Genomic DNA, 24292 nt, shown 5'->3' on the forward strand with positions numbered 1-24292 from the left:
TGCATAACATTACTAGGATGGATGAGCTCTTCAGAAGAGAGGATACAAAGCAAAACAAAGTTAAAGATGAAAACAAATGGCAGTTGGGACTTAGAAGGGAAGCAAGTGTAATAAAAAGAAATATGAATCTAAGATGTAAAAAGATTGAAATATGATAGTGTTTGAGAAGTTGAAAAGATTAAAAAAAGAAATATTCTCAGGAATTAAAATAAAATACAAGTTAAAACCCATTAAAAAACAAACAGATAATATTAGAAATATGAGAAGAAGCACTTTTATTTTAGGAAGAGTCAACTAATAATTTTAAAAGATTAGATGCAAGTGATTAGAAAGGGTGAGAGTTTGTCAATGTTATCATCCTCTATAATAGGATTAATTACATCAGTATTATTTACCTGGGCCCGGGGCCAACTTTTCCAAATTTGAAACATGGCATCATACAGCTGGATGCTTTCTCGAGGTGAAAGGGTAAGATCAGGAGGGAATCCATACCTTTCAATCTGTTTAAAATAAAATTAAAATTCTTACTCTTTATTTTATTTTATGTCTTATCCTTTGCCTCTCAGTCACTATCATAACCCAAAGACACTGAAAGGCAAAAAACTAAAATGTTCAAATGCTGATAGGTGCTAAATGCTAACAAAACACTATCTACACAGGTCACTGAATCACTAAAGCGGGAAAAAAGCCAAAAGCCCACTAAAAATGTTTAATATTACTTCCTAAGACCTTTTCATTGTGCTATTTGAAATGACTTCATAATTGAAATCAGAGCAATGGGAAGCTGAAAGGTTTGTGGACTCAGTTTAGACAATACATAACCTCTACCTTACAGCTAACACCAAAATTGATGTAATTAAGAATGTGATTCTTTAAGTGTACCAAGCCAGGCTAAAACGGGAAAATCTTATTTGCTTATGTTTCAAGATAAGAACTGGGTCAACTTCAAGATAAAGGCTCTCAAACCACTTTCGAGACTCCAAGAAACTTCTCTCAAAGGTCACTGACAAGTCTGCTCTAAGTCTTCTTAATAATGTATGCCATTCATTTTTTCCACAAATGTTTTTAAGTGGAAATAAAAAATTCCTGTTCTCAAAAAGTTTCACTGTAGTATTTTCTACTGGTTTCTTTTTTTTTTTTTTTTTTTGAGACGGAGTCTCGCTCTGTCACCCAGGCTGGAGTGCAGTGGCCGGATCTCAGCTCACTGCAAGCTCCTCCTCTCGGGTTCACGCCATTCTCCTGCCTCAGCCTCCCGAGTAGCTGGGACTACAGGCACCCGCCACTTCGCCCGGCTAGTTTTTTGTATTTTTTAGTAGAGACGGGGTTTCACCGGGTTAGCCAGGATGGTCTCGATCTCCTGACCTCGTGATCCGCCCGTCTCGGCCTCCCAAAGTGCTGGGATTACAGGCTTGAGCCACCGCGCCCGGCCATTTTCTACTGGTTTCAATCACTAGTGCTACAAATCATTTGCATGTAAAAACATATTCTCTGAGATGTTAATAGGAATGTAGTATAGACTGAATGTTTGTCTTCCCCCAAAACTTACACATTGAAACCAAATCCCCAATGTGATGGTATCTGGAGGCAAATCCTTTGGGAGATGATTAGGTCATGAAGGAAGAACCCTCATGAATGGGATTAATGCTGTTATAAAAGAGACCACAGAGATCTCCCCTGTACCTTCTGCCATGTGAGGGCACAGTAAGAAGACGGCTATCTGTGAACCAGAAAGCAGGCCCTCACAAGACACCAAATCTCCCAGTGCCTAGACGTTGGACTTCCCAGCCTCCAGAATTCTGAAAAATAAATCTTTGTTTCTAAAGCCTCCCAATTTGTGATATTTTTGTTATAGAAGCCTGATGAATGGGCTAAGACAGTATTCTTCAAAAAAGAAAAAGGAGGGAAAAATGATATGTATTGTATCAAATAGGATTCTTTGGGATTTCTCACTGGAAATGTTAAATCTCAAAGAAGTAAATACAGCATGCAAATTTATCCAAAATAATTTGACAATAGGGCACTTGTTTTCGTAAATAGCTATTAATAGGTTTTAAAATTCAGGTTTCAAATTTCAGGGCTAAAAAAGCCACTCCAAACACAACACAGTTGAAACAAACTGGAGATGACGTTTGGTAGAATGGAAAGTACAGGAGAGTTTGAATCAGAAGATCTGGTTCTAATTGCACCTGTAAATGCTAGTTCCTCATCCATAATATAGGAATGAAAATACAATATTTTTACTTCCACCCTAAAGACTGCAGTGAGAGCAAACAAAATCAACATATGTTCTTCAAACCTTTAAAACTATAGAACATAAAACAATTCCTGGAATCATCATTTAACATCTCAGTTGGAGCACTGAAAGATAGCTAAATGCTAAGGACTATATTATGTCAACATACTAAATAGAACAAAACACCTATTATTTTGTAATGTTGGCATCTTGCTCTCTTGTTAGGTATTACTTGAAAGTGGTTACTTACTCTACCTAACTAAAATAAAAACATACAATAAATCGAAGATTTATTATAATGTTAAAATATAAATCTTCTGTTTTTGGTTGCTAGAATGCTTATGAGTTCTTAAGTCTCTTAGCCTTTTAGAGAGGTCTGAGTTTCCTCATTTCTAAAATGAAGGATAATTCTGCCTGTGACATAGATTTTTTTATGAGAATTATATTAGATAACATATGTAACAGGCCTAGTAAAATGCCTGGCATATGATTAATGACATAGCCATAAATATGATTGATTAATTATCCCTTATAGTTCTTAATGTTTTAAATTAGTTTAACAGTCCTATGCCTAAATACTGGGGATTCAATTCAGTTGTTCTCTACTACATAGTGACTAATGATCCTGCAAAAGTTTAGTGAGTCTAGGCAGAAAATGAAGAGAAATAAAAGGTCATAGATTTGTACCATTCTTTATAAACACAATAGTATTATACCATGACGCTATTTTTGTAAACCACATTGTCCCTAATGTCATAGGTGAGGGTAGGCATTGATCTATGCTGAGCAGAAAGAGATAGACAGCAGTTCTTTCAAGGACTTTCTGGGGCTGATAACACTCCAGGAGTCAGCAGCTGTTCCTGTGTGGCATGAAAATTGGGCCAAAGGCCAAAGACACTGTCCTTAGCCAGAAACAAGCCATGTATGGATTGAAGGCGATCCCTCACCATGGTTGGATTCAGACCAGCTCACTCATGCTGCCCTACTCCTGAAATCATTTTTATACTACAACTATAGAGGAAAGGACCCAGGTGGATGGCCCTTCTTATGTTGCCACAGTTTATTATGTTTTTTCTTGCCACTCCATTTTTTCCATATTAATCTGAAATGGGCTACACAAGACCAGGAATTATTTACTCAGTTGAAAGGCCTCCTTGGTTTTTATCACTGCTACTTTAGGATATGTCCTATATAAACACATGCTATACACACAGCTGTCAAAATAGACTTACTAATACTTAAGTCTTTATGTTCATCCTGCATTCCTGCCACAAAAGTCTAGACATCTAAAGAAGACTCATACAACAGCTTGACCTTTGCAGAAGTCATCTGGGGTCACAGCACACTGTAGCAGTTCTATTGCTTTCCAGTTACTCCATTAATAGCTACTGAAAATAGACGAAAGGCACTTGGACCAAAATGACAATTTCAGCAAGTACTCCAAACCACTACATGCATTGCCGCTTAAAGATAACCTGCCTTGAACCATCCTACACAGAATAATTTTTAAATGCTATACTGTTTTTAAAATGCCAGGTAATGATGGAAATGTCAGATAACTCCTGGATATCTTAAAGGAAAGAAGGGAGGGAAGGAGGGAAGGAAGGAGAGAGGGAGGGAAGGAGGGAAGGGAAGGGAAGGGAAGGGGAGGGGAGGGGAGGGAAGGGAGAAAGAAAAAAACATAGAATAAGGTGTCTTTTTTTTATATGTGGGTTATCATCCATATTCTAGGTTTGGGGTATGAGTTAAGTCACAAGAATATTGTCCATATTTTAGGTTCATTTAGAATTTGGATTGGGCCATTGTCACACAAGAGGTAAGTTTCCATAACAAAATTCTATTAGAAAATTACTATCAGCCAGCCAGCTTTTAGAAGCCAACTTGTTGGAGATTGCATCATGACCCCACCATTTACTTAATGAAAGAACACTGAATTAGTTCAGTTCTCTATGCCTCACTTTCCTCATTGTAAAGTGGGACTAGTATTAAGACATCTATCATAAGATTGTTGTCATGGTTAAGAGAGTTTAAAAACGCAGAATTTTTAGAACACGAAGTAAGTGTTCAATTTAGGTTGGCTGTTCTTATTTAACATACATGTAGTACCTTTTATATACATAGCAGTTTGTTAGGAAACGAAGGACATAAAATTTGCCTTCAAAGAGTTATTCTAGTAAGTAAAGACTATATGCATGTAAACGACTTAAGCAGTAAGCTCATCATGACTGGTGTCGTATTAGAAACACAGACAAGGTATTATGAAGAGAAGAAAGATTACATCTAGCTAAGAAAGTTAGAGAAGAATTCGGAAAAGGTTTCACATTAGAAGAATTATGGAAGATGAACAGGATCCGAACAACTGGTAGTTGGCATCTGGGTTGAAATATTCCAAGAGTAATACATAGCATAAGGGCTGCCAGGTAAGATATCCCTAGTGGATGAATGGAAAGGACGTTGGGGCCAGGTCATGGATGACCTCGGTTGTCAAGCTAAGGAGGTATGCATTTAGCTTTTTCCAAAAGAAAGCCAAAAGAGACTTGGAAAGATCAAAATTATCTTTAAAGAAAGTTGAGAGTTATGTTTAATTACATTCGTGTCAAATTATGTTGACTTTTGTGCTCTAAAAATTTTACATATTTTACCTTCTTTAATCATCACAACAATCTTATGATGGATGTCCTATTATGTTTAACATGACAGAATTTGGAATATATTTAAGGTTTTAGAAGGAAGACAAAACTATTGACTAATCATCACTTTGAAAGCCAAAGGAAGTTTAAATGGGCCATTTATGGGAGTAGGATGAGACAGGAAGAGAACTATGCAAGAAAAATTAAGAAATCTTTCCTCACTCACACCCCGGTGTCCCAGCTGAAATCCTCCTAAGACCTCCACCTTAATGGCTCACCACCAAAAAAGCATGTCGTGATTGCTACGTTAGCAAGAATGTCTTTTATCTGATTTTTCTATGTACTAGGGATTGTCCACATATAATTGTATGGCTGCACTGTGAGAAGAATTAGTGTCAGAGGGGTAGACAGACAGACACGGGTGCTGAGAAGAAGAAAAATTGGCAAAGAAAACATCTGAGAATAAATAAAATTAGCTAAAAATTCAGGTTAAATTTGTAGTGGTTTTTAATCTTTGTGTATTCAGGCATTGTTGAAGAACCAATGAGAATTAGAAAGAATACTCTTGTTATTTTTTAAATTAAGGTTAAAGTATCAGTTTCTATAATTCTGTAATTCTATAATTCTGCTAAATATCAGTTAGGCAGCATTTATTTATAATACATACAAGTATTTTATATTACTCAGAACAAATATGGCTAAAATACTACTTACATGATCTGTGGTTAGTGCAGCACATGGGTGAAAATGATCAAAATGGATGTCATCATGTTTTATTGAACATACATGCTTCTCTAGATCATTGTACCTCTCTCCATAGAGCACTAAAAATGAAGAACAAGAATTTCCACATCAATGGAAATGTAATCACTGAAATAAATTTAAAGTAAAAGGCATCAAGATCAAGATAATGGTAGATTTTTTAAAAATAAAGTAAAAGGCAAACTTTATAGAAATATATCAAACATACCAAGTCTAACTTTATATGACTGTTTTACTTGCAGGTAGTCTTTGGGAAAGCCAGCATGATGACCCACATGTCTTTTAGAAGCAGTATTATTTTCAGTTATTTTGTCTTCTTGTTTCCAGTACCATTTTACCGATTGTAGCCACCTTAAAAAATAAATGTACATATTATTTGGCAGAACATGGAACTACTTCCTGTGAAATTAAGTAGTTTAAGTAAAGACAGTTTCATGTTTCTTATAAATTATACTTAGGGGAATAGACTCAGAAGCCAGACTACTTGAAATTAAATCCCAACCTTCTTACTAATAGCTGTGTCTCCTGGTTGAATAACTTCATCTTTCTGTACCTAGTTTTCCATATTTTAAAATGGAAATATGGTAGTAATATTGGAATTGTGACTATTTAATAGTAGTAATGGAAGTAAGCATAAATCATAAGGGTTGCTGGGCACTTAAAATAAATTACTACACGTAAAGCACTTAGAACAGTACTGGGCACATAGGAGGTATTATAGGATTGTTATCAGTAAATAAGTAAATATTGTAAAGTAAAAAAAAATTACTAGTAGTAGGCAAAAATCAAGCCCAATGACAAGACAAAATGGGGCTTTCAACTAATACGAATTTGCTATCTTTCTAAATATCTCAGCCAAGTGGGAAAATGGACCACAGGCCCCATGGCTGAGTGTGTTATTATATCATTTTATATTTTATTTCTTGGTGAAGGACAAAAAAGAAACAAAAATACATCTTTTCTGATGAGTAATTTTCAGGATGGGGGAAATTTCCTACTCAATTGCAGATCTGGGTGGGGAAGTCTGTGATTTTTCTGTACAGAGGGTGATTTTCCTCAGCAATGGCCAGGAGGTGTAGAGAGATGCAGTTTCTTGAAGATCCAGAAATAAACTATTAAATTCACTAGAAAATTATGAAACTCCTCAGAACCCATTGAGAAATTATGAAATTCAAACATTCAAAATAGACAAACACTCTGTCCAAATTGGAACTTAATGCCTACTCGGTGAGATGTTCAGGATTACTTATGGTAGCTGAAAGAGCCAAAAAGGGACATCGGATCATGACGAGGAGATGTTCCCAGATTTCTGCTCCAATTTCTCCACCAAGACAATGAACCTATTAAAGAAAAAAAAGAAAATCTCAACTGAAAAGTTGATTTAAAAATAGCAAATGAAAGTAAGACATGGAATCTTGAAATTGTCATGCCTGCCTTCCCATCGCCTTTAAGTGACCATGCCAAGTTTAAAGAAATATTAAAAATTCCCACAACCAATTCACCAACAATTCTGCCTTACTTTACTTTCAAAAATTTCTTTCAACTCAATGCATTTATCTTCATGTCTACCGCCAACCTAGCTACTCTCACATCTCAGCAGCGTTACCACAATATCCACTTGACTACTATACTAGACTGCCTACTTGCCCTTAAATTCTTCACATCACAGCCAAAATAAAAATGCTGGCCGGGCGCAGTGGCTCATGCCTGCAATCCCAGCACTTCGAGAGGCCGAGGCGGGCGGATCACGAGGTCAGGAGATTGAGACCATGCTGGCTAACATGTTGAAACCCCATCTCTACTGAAAATACAAAAAAAATTAGCCGGGCATGGTGGGGGGTGCCTGTAGTCCCAGCTACTCGGGAGGCTGAGGCAGGAGAATGGCGTGACCCAGGAGGCGGAACTTGCAGTGAGCTGAGATGGCACCACTGCGCTCCTGCCTGGGCAACAGAGTGAGACACTGTCTCAAAAAAAAAAAAAAAAGGTTTAAAAAGATAAACTATATCAAGTCATGTCACTAAATAAATTGCTTTAATATCTTCCCTTTGCATGTGAAATAAAATATAAACTCCTTAATGGGAGGTATAATGTCTGGCATCATTTGGCCATCACTGCCTCTCTGGCTTTATTTCAATCCACTGTCTCCACCTTTACTATGGTCCAGAAAGAATGACCTTTTCTTTGTTCCTTGAACTCATCCTTCCTACCCAAGAGCTTTCATGTATATTATTCCCTCTGCTTAAATTACTCTTACCCTCTCCTATTCACACGGTAGAGTTCAGCTCAATGCCACTCCATTAAACAGACTTTCCTGACCACCTATTCCAGAGTTGCCTCCTCCTGACACCCTACCATGACTGCAGTCATGGCAGCCTGCTCCCTTCCTTCACAGTTTGTACCAACGTGAGCTGGCATCATCATTTGTGAGCTCACTTGTTTATTTCCTCTTTCTTGATGAAACTGCTGTCAGCTCCAGTGTCTAATAGATAAGGCATTAAGTAAACTGTAACCTTAGACCTGAATATTCTATTCCTAGCCACTGACACAAAGCCTAACACTGAGCAGGCACTTCTTAAATATCTGCTGAGTAAATGAATGGATGAGCAAATCAAACTAGATCCAGAAAGGAGTCGCAATTGTGGTCTTCATTTAACAGATTAAAGTATGACACTTGGCAAGCAACTGGAAAAGACTTACTATCAAAGTCAAATTATCTATCTATTAGAATATGCATACCCACTGCCCATTTGGGCTTGTCCTGGTGAGATAAAATACCACTCCATCAAATATTGACCTTATGCTTTGCCCTAGATAGCACTTTTCCCTGATTCTGCCAGTGGACATTAGCCTTTAAAACCTTTCGGTTTTATCCCTGACACAAAATTCGAAAAACTGAAATAGCCAAAGTCATATCATCATATCACTTCAGAGTTTTGAGATGAGATTTTAATTCAAAGTTCTAGATTGCATAGACAAAGTTGTTGGATTTTTGAAAACAATAATATTCAAGACCTTCATGATGCAATATGAGATCAACCAAAAATAAATATAATAAATCAGTATCAAATCCAAAGCACAGCCTATTTGGTAGCTCCAAGTTTATAGCAAGGAAAAGGTAAGTTACAGAGATTTGTTAAACTTTTTCCCTTTGAATGTAAAATTCCACAGAGCCAAAGAATATATCTTCCTATCGTGTTCTAAATCTCTTTTAATAAATATTCCCCCTTTTTTTTCTTTCTTTTCTTTTTTTTTTTTTTTTTTTGAGATGGAGTTTCACTCTGGTACCCAGGCTGGAGTGCAGTGGCACGATCTCGGCTCACTGCAACCTCTGTCTCCTGGTTCAAGTGATTCTCCTGCCTCAGCCTCCTGAGTAGCTGAGATTATAGGCACCTGACACCACTCCCAGCTAATTTTTGTATTTTTAGTAGAGATGGGGTTTCACCATGTTGGCCAGGCTGGCTTCAAATTCCTGACCTCAGGCAATCCGCCCGCCTCGGCTTCCCACAATGCTGGGATTACAGGTGTGAGCCATCTGACCAATAAATATTCCTAATAATGCTGCAATATAGCTTTGCGAAGTATCTTCCATTTGCCCCAATAAATCGCTATAAATCTACCTTGTTTTTTATCCTGCTGCCTCTTCCCAGGGAAGCTGACCTACAGGTACTTTGTCAAAAGGACTCTTATGATTTCTGGTTCCACTGGGTTTGGCCTATGGAGGGCCTTGGCCACAGATCAGAAGAAGCGCGGAGACTGAGACTGAGGTCATTTTTCCATTGGCTCCTTTCCTGAAAAGCTACCTTGAATCAGCTATATTCCTCACAACATGGTCAACTCAATTGGAATCTCGTTTTGAGTTTCCATAAATGCTTCCATGCCTTGCTCCTTTAAGCCTAGGGGTAAACTACTAGCTCTAGATTACTGCACTAACCCTTATGGATTCCCTCACATACACCTTTGAAAAATACCCTTCTTGAATTATTGTATTTCAAGAGTGTCATTTAATTTTCTGTTGGGATCATGACTGATAAAACTTATGTAACTGGCATCATTGTTAGAGCCAAAAATTATTTACTTTAGAGGTCAAAGATTGGATTGAAATCTCTGTCCAGGGGAACTTGTACCAGAATGGTTGAACTCCATTTTCCCTGAAACAGTTGTCAGTGAAAGATTCCACTCCCATACAGAACTCTGTGGGGTGCATCATTTTACCCTATTGAGTCACAACACGAAAAGGGAGCAAAAAAACTATAATTTCCAGGAAAAATCACTCAGGAAAAAAAAAAAAAGGGAGGCCTTCTCAATCTGAACTCCATCCAAGGGGATAGATGTCCTGAAACACCAAATATCTTAATTGCTATGCAAATGTGCACTAGGAAATTAAGCAAACAAAGAACACTAAACCTACCTCATCAAATATAACATATCTGATCTTTTTCACCCAGTTTTGGCGATGAGGAGCAAGCAGCAGAATTTCAAAGCAGGCAGGCACTGTAATAAGTACCTACAAAGAATAATATTGTGTGAGGTAACATTTTGAGCACTTACCATGTGTAGACATAGTTACAAGAATATGTAAGATAGACTTACAAGTCCTGCATGTACCTGCTGATAATTGGCATATAACATTGCTTCTGAGAATTCAGGGTTTCATCAAAACTGTGCCATATTCATTGGAACCATATTAAACAGAAATTTTGGTAGGTCAAAAATGGTAGAAAATCAGATTTGAAGTTTATATCCTTGTTTATGAGCATTCAGAGTTTAAAAATAGAAACTATTCATTGTCACAAGTTTGATTCTTTAAAACCTGACACTGACATAGAGTTTAGATTGAAAGGTGTTTATTAAGAATCAGCTAGTGTGAAAAGAGCAGGGAAGCAGGAATGAGCAGAGGAGGAAGCCTAACTGCAAGGCAGGCCTGATGGAGCCTCTGCCAACCTAGCTTGGAGTTCTGGAGTAAGGACTGCTGTCAGAGTTGTTCCACATCGAGCCACAGCAGCCTACTGTTTGTACTTCTACTTAGCTCAGTTGCAGGGTATAGACTGTGGAGGCAGAACTGGGGGAGCGGAGCTGATAGCCGGCATCTATCTTAACCACACTCCCCACATCAAATCCTTCTTTGAAAGGCAATCTGGGTAGAACATCTCCATGTCTACCATGCAATCTTCTACAATCATGTGTTCATTCTTATTTAGTCTTAATTGTTGATCTGTGAGTTCGGAGGGGAGAAAACTGTCTATGATTTAGCACCAGGTATACGATCCATAATACATTTTCTAAATCATGAGTATCCTTAATAGATACTTATGAAGAAAAAGCAATTGATTTAAAATTGAGATTTGTTAGTTTTCTATAACATAGCATTTTCAGATCATTCTGAATCCCTTTACAAACCAAGACGATGCAATAAAATATAAATGAAATCAGAAATCCAAAGGTCAGTGTCCTTAGAGAAAGATGAGTTCTAGTTCTCACTCTTTGAAATGTAACAATATTACATTTTCTCTAAAAGTATTTTGTCTTTCATAAATTCAAGGAAATTATTTTCACAAGCCTTGTGAAGATGTTGAATTTCTAGTCAAAGAGACATACAAGTACAGTTATATAATTCGATAACACACTTATTAATTAAAATACCGTACCTGACAGTTTAAGGCGTCATGACGATACTCCCTGGTGAAAACACCACAGAGAGCTTCACCACTTGGCAGATTTTTCGTAAAACGATTCTGAACAGTTGCTGCCACTTGATTAACAAGGGCCTGATTGACAAAGAAAAAGATCCATTAGTCACATAATAGAGAGAGGTGAAATATCAGAGGACAACAAGAACTGTCTAAAAGTGTGTCCTGCTTTCAGTGCAGAAAGCTTACTAACCCCTTTCATCAACCCACCACTCTAAACACACTAACATATTCTCTTTGAGATAGTTGACTCAGCACACGAACCTCACTGATAAACCTCAACCTAAAGTAAAATGAAATTTAAAAAGTATTCATCAGAAGGAAAAACAGAAAATGTTGCTTATGCATCAGAAAAAAATTGTATCTCCTATATTTGGTGACTTTCCCCTGATGTCTAAAGTTTGAATATGTATATGTTATTTTATGTATATGTTTGTGTGTGTGTGTGTGTATATGAATGTGTATATGTATATAAATGTACAAATACACACACGTGTGTGTGTGTGTGTGTATATGAATGTGTATATGTATATGTATGTTATTTTAGCTTCAGACACTGGAACTAGAAAACGCAGGTTAAAAAATAAAATGAACTAGATCTACCATGTGACCATGTTCATTATTTTTAAAGAGTAGGTTCAGGAACGAAAGAGAATATTACAGTCAGTTGAGCGCTACCTTTGTGGGAGCAACGTACACGACCACCCCATCATCACTCTCCTTCAGCACTTTCTCCATGCAGTAGTAGGAGGCATAGGTTTTGCCTGAGGATGTTGGGGCAACAATCACTGCAGACTCATTCTTATCCACAACATCAAGGAGCTCTCGCTGCAGGGTGCAGAGTACCATTCGTGTCAAGAAAGTGAACCATATGTTACCAAAACAAAAACAGTATATTAATAGACTTCCAATACGATTTTCTGAACCTCAAAGGATCTATAGGGACATCTGAAGGTCTCATGCCATTCTCTCAGAAGAGATCATTTTTATGCTTTTGAACATCTGTAAGGTGGGTTTCATGTGTGAAAAATGGAGAGGATGTCGAACAAAATATCTTATTATTGAGAAAACATCTGTAATTATTTGATATTCAGTAAGTGCGGTTGAGAAACTAAGTTCTAAGAAAGAGAAAATATGTATATTACTGATGGTGAAAAAAGTAGCTGAGGAGAAGAAACATCAAATATTCTTAATTTTGCTACTGATCTTCTACTTTCTACATAGAAGAATGCCAGGATGAGAGAGCTCCACCCCTTCAGCCGAAGAATGTTGACTAGCCGAAAAGAATGATGATAAGTCTATGTAATAGGTAGAAGGTGGGAAAACAACTCAAAACCCCAACCAGTCCACTCCTGGTCACACCTCAGAGTGAATAGGCATCAGAACAGTTACAATGTGGATGAAATTAATGGAGAGCATTACTGTCTCTTGTCCTGCACTGAAGTAAGGAACTGGTCTTCCTATTCATGAAAAGGCGGCATGCATTTTTTAACCTACCCCACCATCATAAGAAAGATTCTGAAGAGGGCAGTCTATTAGACTGAAGCTATAAAATTGCATTTCTGTAGGTAAACCTGTTCAATTTATCAGCAAGTCTGTATGGTTCAATGCATGTAGAAATGCATCCTTTTCCTCTGAATTTTATATCCATCAATATTAATTTTATATACATTTTTAGAATAGCTACTATGGTGACAGATGCAATGTGTAAATATCTAAACAATTGTCCCTACTATTTAAACTATCCAGATTTCTCTATGCACATTTATGTATTTACATATGAAATCCTATTGACACAGGGAAAACCTGGAGGCTGCATCCATCACAGCTGGATGACACTGAGATAACATCAGAGCTAAACATATGAATCCATTAATGTACCTCCAAGGAAATGGTCTCTATGATAAAAGAAAATCTCACTTTCTTTAAATGGGGAAAAAATGTCCACATTTGACATTTTAAATAACAAGGTATCTTTAAATGACATCAACAAGTTCATACCAAATATAATAAGTAGAGGCACAATAATGAGAAACCTCTGAGATCACATATAATAAAAAAAATACAGTAATTTTTGTTTCATTTGCAGTATTACCTGCCATGTGTCGGGAATAAAATCCTGGACCCTGGGATCTGGGTCTTTTCTCTCATCTCGTATCAAATAATGGCCCATGTATTGCAGTTGGAACCGAGCTGGCCCGATGCCAACTGAATATTTATTCCTTTTCTTCGCTTTTACATCATTTTCTGCATCCTGCATTATTTTAAAAGTCCATTTTGAAAATGACATTGAATTAGAATATCACTTAAATAAGTAAAACATTTATTACTGAGCCCTTTCTATGTGAAAAGCAATGAAAGCATTTTACCACCTTTTAAATTTAAATTTTTAAAATCATTGTCTTAACTAGAAAAAATTAGTAGGCGTCAAGATTTTTAAATATATATCATGACGTTTGTAGCTACAACCTGATATATTTAAAGACAATTGAATAATCATACTACAGTTTTGAGATGTTTTGCTAGAATTAAGTATATGGTTAGTTTTAAGGATCTGCAGAGATTATCTGGCATTTAATGTTTGTCCAGGTAAGCATTTGTACAAATTTTCTAATTATGCATTACTTCAAGATTGGGCAGTTGGATTACTACTACTAATAGTATTTTCAGTTAAAAAAAAAAAAAATCTGGAAGAGATGACTATATTTGCAAAACACTTTATGTATAACTAGTAATTACCCTGTTGAAATTGAGCTATTCCGATAATATTACCTGAGTTGGATGTAAAGAATTTGCCAACTCATCAAATCCTAAATACTTAAGGCATCTGGCTATGAGTTGCCGATCATCTTCTTGTAAAAGTTCTGAGTATTTTTCCATCAAGGAGTGGATCCTTTTCATCATTTGAACAGCTATACTTAAATCTTTCGTGGTTTTACCTTGGTAAAGAATAAACAATAAAATTGTTATAAAGACCATCAAAAATAATTCATTTGATTATCCAACATTAATCACCTAGATGGCCTCACTATCTTACTTGGCATTAGTGGAGGTTTTGGAGTAGAAAGGGCCAAATAAAGTAAAATTGAAGTTCAACTAGCCACACTTCGTCATCTCCGTGGATTACTGAGACATAGCCACATCAGTGTTGGGAAAAAATATATAGTTCATAATAGAAATAAGATCAAAGAAGCTCAAGTTTGTAAAAGTTTAGGAAGAATAACAAATATTTTCTCCATCTTTTATTTTCATACTTGCTCTACTGTGTTCAAAGAAAAATATCTTTATGACTTGAAATATCTGGTTAAAACCTTGGCAACATTTATTGAGTCCTATGGTTGACCACAGATAAGCATTTGGTATAATCATTGGAGGACTTCAATTCAATCCACCTCTTCCAACTGTCACATTCTAGATGTTGCTAATCTCTCTCCAATGCTTTATATTCATATATATCCTTTTTGTTCCTCTGCTCTGCTAATTATTTCATACTTACTATGTCAGGATTTCTTCTAATCAATCATCTATATTTCACCTATTTAACAACATTAATACCTACTGAATACAGTAAGAGGCTACAAAGGAAATGTAATACAGTTCATACTGATTGTTATGCACTGTTATTCTAAGTGAGCAGTTCACTTAGAAAAACAATGCATAACACTTGATCATTCCCAATTAAGCAGCAGAAACAATAGGTGTGGGGGTGGTCAGGGTGTTGGAGAGAACATGGAGGTCAGGTGTTAAATGGATCAAAGTGTGGAGATGCTCAAAACTGACAGATCAACTAGGTTTGCTCAGAAGAACTGTCAGCTTGGAGGTATTATGGAACAAGATCATTTCACTTGCTGTGAATTTACACATCTTGATGTGATCCCATTTCACCTGTATCTTCCTCTTTCTGCCTCTTCTTCTCTTTTTTACTACCTGTTATGGAAATTGTAAAGTAGAGCACATGGTATCCACAGCAGCTTTGGAAGAACTCAGTGTGCCAGGGAAGCATGAATACGGCATTACTCACAAAGGAAATGTTTACTCATTGGTCTCAAAGGTGAATGACAGATTCTTCCTGGGTGCCTCATTGTTTTTGTTGGTTCCCTTAACCATGTCCCCAACTTTATAAGTTGTTCTTTTTGCACCTGTCTTTGAAGGTGCTTATGAATGTGCTATATATTTGCCCTTTGGACCCTCTCTGAGATTTCATTGCTCATTGATAAAATACAAAATTTTCCTTTTATTGGTGTGTCAGGGATCTAAGCTAAACTGTGGTTCAAAATTATTAAATCAAAAATTCCAGAAATACATAATTCATATGTTTTTAAATTGCACACCATTTTGAGTTGTGTGATGAAATCTCGCACCATCTCACTTCGTCCTGCTCAGGACATGAATCCTTCCTTTGTCCCCCATGTTCACACTGTAGATACCACATTCCCATTAGTTACTTAGCCACCCTGATGATCAGATTGACTGCACTGATGCCTCAATGTTGGTGTTCAATAACCCTTCTTTATTAAAATGGCCCCAAACTGCAAAATAAGTGATGTTGGCAATTCAAATATGCCAAAAAAGAAGCCACAAAGTGCTTTCTTTAAGTGAAAACATGAAAGTTCTTGACTTAATAAGTAAAGAAAAATTCACATGCTGAGGTTGCTAAGATCTACACTCAGAAACAACCTTTTACCCATTAAGTTGTGAAGAAGAAAAAAGAAATCTGTGCTATTTTTTCTGTTCCACCTCAAACAGCAAAAATTTTGGCCACAGTGTTTGATAAGTGCTTAGTTAAGATAGAAGGTGGAAGGCATAAATAGAAAATATTTTCCAGGTGATGGAAACATGTTGCACCTGAAAGCATTGAATCTGTATGAAGACTTCAGCAAGGCATCCTCCAAAATGAGTGACAATGACCCATTTTCTTCAAATATAGGATGGTTAAACAAATTTGGGAATAGGTTTGGACTGAAAAGTATAAAAAATACTGAAGAGGGCCAGGCGCAGTGGCTCATGCTTGTAATCCCAGCAATTTGAAAAGCCAAGGTGGGCGGATCATGAGGTCAAGAGATCGATGATCCTGGCCAACATGCCAACATGGTGAAATCCCATCTCTAGTAAAAATACAAAAATTAGTTGGGCATGGTGTCGCGTGCATGTAGTTCCAGCTACTCAGGAGGCTGAGGCAGCAGAATCGCTTGAACCCAGGAGGCGGAGGTTGCAGTGAGCCAAGATCGCGCCACTGCACTCCAGTCTGGTCCCGACAGAGCGAGGCTCCATCTCAAAAACAAAACAAAACAAAACAAAACACTACTGACTGAAGAGGCTCCATCTGCCAATGAAGAAGCTGCTGCCACATTTCTGGCAGAGTTGAAGAAGTTGGTTAGAAAGAAAGGATACCATCCAAAGCAAGGTTTTAATTGTGATGAAACCAGGCTCTTCTGCAAGAAGATGCCCAATAGAACCTACACTCTTAAAAGTCCAAAGGAGGCACCAAGACAAAAAACATGGAAGGATAGATTAACACTGGTACAAGGTGGCAACGCTGCAGTGCACATAATACAGACAGGCATAGCATGCAGAATGAAGAAGCCATACACTCTCAAAAACAAAAGCAAAAATTATCTGCTTGTGTTCTGGCAACATAATCAGAAAGTGTGAATGACAGTCAACATTTTTATGGAATGGTTCTACCAATGCTTCTTCCCAGAAGTGAAAAAATTCTTGAAAGAGGAAAGCTTGGAATACTAGACAATGCACCTAGCCATCCCAAATCTGTTTTTGTTGAAAATGAAAATATTGAGATTGTATTTTTACCTCCAAATACAAACTCACTGTTTCAGTGCCTTGACTACGGCATCAGTCAGTTTGTCAAAGCCACATACACCTGCCTGGTGTTTGATTACATTCAATCAGCAACTGATGCAGACCCCAATCTGGACATGATAAGGTGCTGGAAATTACTCACTATTGCTGATGCAATAACACTCTCCAAAGATGCAATGGATTAATTAAATCAAAAAACTAGAAATGCCTGCTGGAAGAATGTATGGAGTGAAGTCCTGAGTGATTTTCAAGACTTCTTGGGGATCAATGGAGAAGTTAGGAAAATAATTCATGCAGCAAGACTAATTGATAGAGAGAGATTTGCCAATGTGTTTGATAAAGAAGTGAAACAACATATTGAAGTTCATTAGGAAATGTTAACAAATGAGGAAATGGAAGAACTTACTGAGTCATCTAGGGAGGAAGATGAAGAAGAACCTGAAGCAGAACCTGAATTTGCTAAAGTGTTTCAAATTACATAGATATTAAAAGAAAAAATATGGAATACAATTCTCAGATAGAATACAGCATTAAAGTCACCCATAAAATCACAAAAGAATTGCAACCTTCACAGAAACACTTTGATAAGTTAAAGAGTGACAACAGTGGCCAGGCACGTTGGCTCGTGCCTGTAATCCCAGCACTTTGGGAGGCCCTGGTGGGTGGATCACAAAGTCAGGAGTTCAAGACCAGCCTGGCCAATATGGTGAAACCTCGTCTCTACTAAAAATACAAAAATTAGCTGGGCATGGTGGCGTGCACCTGTAGTCCCAGCTACTCGAAAGGTTGAGGCAGAAGAATTGCTTGAACCCAGGAGGCGGAGGTTGCAGTGAGCCGAGATGGTGCCACTGTACTCCAGCCTGGGTGACAGAGTGAGACTCCATCCCCACTAAAAAAAAAAAAAAAAAAAAAAAAAGTGACAACAGTTACTGCTAATGTTATTCTTCTAAAAGACTTCAGCAAAACTCTTTCAACCATGGAGGACCCCAATCATCAATATCATCTGCTCCTAACATCAGTCATTCACTCCCTTGTGGCTTAATGACACAAGGATTGCCTGAAGCAGACGATCCTCCTTCTGTTGCATCATCAGAAGGTCAACAATAGTGTTCATCAATCACCTCACTTCACCTCATCATGTAGCCATTTTACCATCTCACATTCTCACAAGAAGAAAAGGGGTGAGTATAGTACAATAAGGTATTTTGAGGAAGAGAGACCATATTTACATAACTTTTATTATAGTATATTGTTGTAATTATTCTATCTTATTATTGTTGTTAATCTCTTACTGTACCTAATTTAGAAATTAAAGTTTATCATACATATGTATGCATAGGACAAAATAGTATACATGGCATTTGGTACTATCCACAGTTTCAGGCAACCATTGTGGGTCTCAGAACATATTAAAGGTAATAATACATAAAATAAGATAGTGCATGTAAGTCTTCTAATGCAAATTTCCAGTTAATAAATGGCAACTATCATTATTACATTTGTATTAATTCTCCAACTCACCGAAATAAGAAAACAGAATCACATACCTTCTTCACTTCGGCAATGTTCTTTCCAGGCTTTCAAGCAAGCAGTTAATCCCACCATTTCAACCCGAAGTTTCACAGAGCTACTTTTACAGGATTTCAAAAAGTCTTCCAGGTTCTTTATTCCAGAGTATAAATTCTCTTTCATTTGCTCTTCAATAGAAAATGACAAAGCATTCCACTTTTGCTCTTCCTTTTGTTCTTCCTTGGCAAATAACCTTTTCTTATTCTCTCTAGTAATTATTTCAGCCTTGGTCTCCTGCCCCAAAGGAAAAAAAAAAAAGCATCTCTTAAAATAAGTTGAACATATTCCAAGATAAGAGGTCATGAGTGAGACAATATTAAGGGTGTACTGATGACTTTGATCATCATCCCATTTTGAGTAGATGTGAAAAACTTCTTTTTTTTCTTTTGGAAATTAAGCCTGTGTTAATTTACAACTTATGACAATTTAATTTAGGGAGTATAAAGGCTCTCTGTAGATAATTTTCTAGATTTGTGAGTGGTGTAGTTTATAAATAAAAGAGTAAATGCCGCTGGGCATGGTGGCTGACACCTGTAATCCCAGCACTTTGGGAGGCTGGGGCTGGCAGATCACCTGAAACCAAGTGTTTCAGACCAGCCTGGCCAACATAGTGAAACCTCTTATCTACTAAAAATACAAAAATTAGCTGGGCGTGGTGGCACACTCCTGTAGTCCCAGTTACTTGGGAGGCTGAGGCATGAGAATCCCTTGAACCCGGGAGGCAGAGGTAGCTGTGAGCCGAGACTGGGCCACTGCACTCCAGTCTGGGCAATGGAGCAGGACTCTGTCTCAGGAAAAAAAAAAAAAAAAAAAAAAAAAGAAGAAGAGTTAATGTCACAAAATCAGAGACAAGAGGCCACCTCTCTTTTCATGTCTCCATGCTATGATATCTGCTGCTCCCTCTAGAATTGCCTGCCCTCTTCCATTCTTCCCACATCACCTCCCTATTCTCTACTTGCTTAATATATTTCCTCCATGAAGCTTTCCCTGACTCTCCCAAGTCTAAGTCATGTATTCTTCCTCTGCTCAGACATCTATTGAAGCACTCATTAGCACAAACTGTAGTTGTAATTTCATTTGCCATTCCTCCTCTCTTGATTGAGATCCTGAGACAGGAATGTGCCTTTGTTGTCTGTATGTCTCAAGCGCAAAGCATTTAGTCCATAATGTTTGATGAGTGAATAAGGAAAGAGGAAGAAGAGGAGTGGATAAGAGGAACAACACAAATACAACTGATTTTCTCTTCCTCAATAAGCACTTCCAATTAACTTAAACATAGTATGGGCCCATTTTACCATGCTTTTACCAACCTGACTCATTAATCTACAAAGACAAATTAGAGAATTGTTGTATTAGCAAGAGGATTCCAACACATCTTCCACTCTTCTTGTTAGTCACGAAATTAATCTGTAAATGCCTGCCTATAATGAAGTCAATTTTTTGTCATCACTCTCTAAATTAGAAACAAATCCTTCTAATCAATAATATTTGAGCTTTCCCAGTGTTTAGTCTTCCTAATTTGCTGTGTTGGGCCAATTTAGCATGGTTCTGTCTCAATAGTACAAGGGTTACCTTTGACCCTTTGCCATGTAGATTTTTCTATTTTCATACATTGTATTATGTGACAAGAATTTCTGCAAATTTACCATTTCATAACATCTCTCAAAACAACAACAACAAACATAACTGAAAAGCAGTAGCTTTTTGTCACCCATAAATAAAAAAGTAAATGTTCAATTAAATAGTCTCACTGACAATACAATTGGCTACATAAATGAAAAGGAGGAGAGAAACAATGATCACATAGTTGGGCTCAGAGAGGCTTCCCTTTGGCTCTTAAAACAAAAGATGGGACAGCCAATTGCTTAAACTTTTGAAGCAGTTGAAGAATAGAGCCTTCATAGAATGTCTGAGAACCTTTTAGAGTAATTTGTGATTATTTTTTGATGTTATCTTGAGTGGAAAATACAAGAGCTTTTTTGATAAGTCCTTGAACTGATGAACTGTCTCTTGGAGTTCTGAAATGTCCACTGAAGGCTTGACAAAGAGATGCACATTTTCCTGATCTTGCCAAAATTTTCACAAAAGTAATTATTCAGAAGTGAGAATAAAAATATTTTTTGAGGTCTTTATATGTTTCATTCCTGATAACTTCACCATGTTTATTTCAATTTGTTAAGGTAGATATGTGACAAATATCTTTATTTGTGATTGGTTTTGTTAAGTTGGTACTTTCTCTAATATATTAAAATCTTTCATCTTGAGAGAAACTTTTTGTGAAAATAAGTGCCATTACCAAATCCCCAACTTTGAGGCCCACAGAAAGATACTAAAGCCTGATGACTTTTCCATTTGTTTAAGATGGAAACCTTTATGACCTGTCTCTAAAGTCAAATAATCAGAAAATTCAGTTTTAAAATAAAAATATCTGTACTTAGACATTAATGTTGCAGGAATTATCAACTGATAATTTTAGATCATAAACTATTAGTATTATTATTCCAGAAATAGATTGGAACTTTTCTTATTTACTCCTTGTATTCCATTCCACAGTTATGTCTCCTGGGAAAAGAGCAGAAAAACAACATCCCAAGAAGGAAAAAGGTAAGGTTGCAGGAGTCCAACCCACACGGAAAGATGAAATGGACAGTTCTAACCTTCCACTCACAAAATGTGGTGGATTGATCAATCATTTAAATACTTTGGAAAAGTGTAAACACTCTTCATAATTTAGAAAAAAGTAGATAAACATTTCATATCTATTTTTACCACCTATATGAAAAAGATTTTCACTGTCATTAACTAATGAACAACTATATTTTTAATGTTAGTTTAAAATTTCTAAACTCAAAACTTTAGTCACTTAATTATTCTTCAAATAGATACATACGTTATTATGTATAGAATACCATTACAACTTTTTTATGCAGGTTAGGCTTTTTCAGCAAGAGGTAAAAGAATAAGTAATGATATATAAAAATACATGCATATATATATATGTGTGTGTGTGTGTATATATATATGTATAAAGAAAAAGCATTATATAAAAAGAAACCACTAAAGGGATAACAAATATCAACTTGAGAAAAGAAAAAGATTTTTTTTTTAATTTGATAGAATGTATAGAACTTACGTGTGCCTTTTTGCTCTTGGGCCCACTAAAATCCTTCTTTGACTTAATAGTTTGAGTCACGATGATTTTCGAAGAGACTGTTTCTAATGAATTCCCATAAAACCGTTGGAAAACATGATACTTTTGCACAGATCTAAGAACACGAGGGTCTCTAGATTTTTCTGAAAAAGAAAAGACTTAAAATGTAACTTTATTATAGTTTTTCAATAGCATTCTCATCAATTCTTCATATTATCCCACATCCATTAGTTAAATTAGTGGAAAAGTAATTTAATCTTATTATCTTTCTTAAAGAGAGAATGTAAAATCAAGTTATCTATGGATAATAATTCCTTCTCTTATTCAAAGGGTGGAAGTGACAAAACACACTTTCATGGTCTACCTCCTAAATCAGGTATCAGGGTGCAACAAAAAAAATGACAGATTCCAGGCATTACGTATGTCCTCTGCCCTGTGAATTAGTTTAAGAAGAAGGTAGAGGCAGAGGCAAGAAGACAACTATCTAAGATATTCTGGCTTCTTGCATCACTGGATAGAAAAAATCCTTACTCCAGACCATAGCCACAGAGCCAGAGCCCAGAGCATGGCAGCTAAAATGGTAAAATCTCATAACGTAAGAAGTCCCAATAATCAAGGTATGCCTTACTCTCTTACCTCCATAATACTCACAGAAATGAAATAACTAAGCTAATTTTTCTATGTCTGTAAATATATACATCAAACCAAACCACTCTGAAGCATGTTAATGGTTTGTCTAAAGCATCCCCCCAACACCTTGGTCATTTTTTACATACCCAGGCTAATAAGTACTTCATATGAGCATACTTGATATGCCTACTCCTAGGTTATTCTCAGAGTAAGTTTTGTCAACTCTAAGGGGGCTGGGGGTAAGCACAGGGATACAGAAAGTTGAGATGAAGACAAGATCCTAAATTCAGTCTCTGTTGATCCACTGTTAGCGGTTTCATGGGCCTCCTTTTGTAGTTTCAACCACCCTGAGCATGAAGGCAGATAGAATGTTGGTGCTTATTACATGCAGCCAATCGGGTGGTATGAAACAGTTAAAATTGCTTGAAATACTATGGTCTCAATATATTTGACTCCAAGGAATACATACATTGCTTAAACTACAAACCATCTTTCCTTAAAACAACTTCTAGCACTTCCTCCTAAAACACATACATATCTATATGCATATGACTGTCAATGAAGAAAAAGAGAATTTTTCATTACCATCTTTCCCAATGCACATCTAAATATCTTGTAGACTATTTTTATTCAAAAAAACTTAATTTGTGTCTCATGATATGATAATTTTCCACTATAAAACAAAAGGCAGAGAGTAAAGTAGATCTAAATTTATTTCACTAGAGTCACAGAGCTCACCATCAAACTGACACTTGGACCTGTCATAATCATCACTCAGGGGTTTATGAGAATGCCAGTGCACAAGTTCATCAAATTCCTTTTGTTTAACCAGTGAAGTAACAATAGGATCATCACTGCGAGACAAAAAAAAAAAAAAGCGTATTTTAAATTGCACACTTCTAAATATAACATAGCACAGATTTTATTTTATAATATTTTTGAAAATCATAGCTCCCCTTCTTCTTTCTGCAATATGATGTGGGTGGTAGAATCCAAAGAGAAGTTTATTAGAGGTTTAATAAATCAAAATCTACTCCATGTCTCTGACAGTCTCATCAATATCAATTAATATGCATTCATTAATTCATTAATTTAAAATATGCAGCTGTAGTGACTTATTCTAAGTTCGGCCAAAAGGCATTGAAAATTTTGATTTTAAATTCATTATGTATTACAAACACATACTACATGTAATGTACTCTGATCATCTGCATTTCAAATAATCCTTGTTGTGTAACTCATGTATTCCATACAAGTATTTATTGAGGCACAGTTTTGGTCTTATACCTTTTTAGAAAAGGCAAATCTTTCAAAATATCTCCAGCAAATTTATCAACCACAAAAGAGGACATTGGAATAAAACCAAAATTGGGCACCATTTCACTGGCGCTGTCTGTAAACAAACAAACAAAAAAAAATTGAGACAAGGTCAAATGTAAAACTTTCAGACAGGAATATTACATATTATTTTCTAAAACTCACATTAAAAACATTTTACATTAATCTTATTTACATGTTTCAAGTTTCAGCCCTTCTTATAAAGTTTTTCCCACAGTAAAACACTTTGGAACACAGTAGAGTATAAAGAATTAGACAGCATTTTGGCATATATGTGGATATGCATGGGGGATGGGTGGGTGAATGGATGCGTGGATGGGTGGATGGATAGATGCATGGATGGGTAAGTAGACAGATAATAGATGGATAAATCAGATAGGTAGGTAGATGGAAAGAAGGAAGGGAGGGAGGGAGGGAGGGAGGAAGGAAGGAAGGAAGGAAAGAAGGAAGGAAGGAAGGAAGGGGAAGCAAAGAA

General features: G+C 36.5%; 1 protein-coding gene across 1 annotated transcript in view; it reads right to left on the reverse strand.

Annotated features, from left to right (window-relative positions):
• Positions 1-24292, reverse strand: part of DDX60 (DEAD (Asp-Glu-Ala-Asp) box polypeptide 60) — a 102354-nt gene that overhangs the window by 42540 nt on the left and 35522 nt on the right. Inside the window, exons 9-21 of the mRNA XM_011967791.1 lie at positions 23767-23872; positions 23218-23333; positions 21832-21992; positions 18677-18932; positions 14085-14251; positions 13408-13566; positions 11991-12140; positions 11271-11390; positions 10034-10129; positions 6850-6965; positions 5834-5976; positions 5578-5687; positions 396-500 (exon numbers count right to left, since the gene is read on the reverse strand). Coding sequence (XP_011823181.1) covers positions 396-500; positions 5578-5687; positions 5834-5976; positions 6850-6965; positions 10034-10129; positions 11271-11390; positions 11991-12140; positions 13408-13566; positions 14085-14251; positions 18677-18932; positions 21832-21992; positions 23218-23333; positions 23767-23872 — 1805 coding nt within the window. The remainder of the gene's footprint in view (positions 1-395; positions 501-5577; positions 5688-5833; positions 5977-6849; positions 6966-10033; positions 10130-11270; positions 11391-11990; positions 12141-13407; positions 13567-14084; positions 14252-18676; positions 18933-21831; positions 21993-23217; positions 23334-23766; positions 23873-24292) is intronic.

The sequence above is a fragment of the Mandrillus leucophaeus genome, unplaced genomic scaffold (genome assembly GCF_000951045.1).
Source record: "Mandrillus leucophaeus isolate KB7577 unplaced genomic scaffold, Mleu.le_1.0 Scaffold81, whole genome shotgun sequence".
NCBI lineage: Eukaryota > Metazoa > Chordata > Mammalia > Primates > Cercopithecidae > Mandrillus > Mandrillus leucophaeus.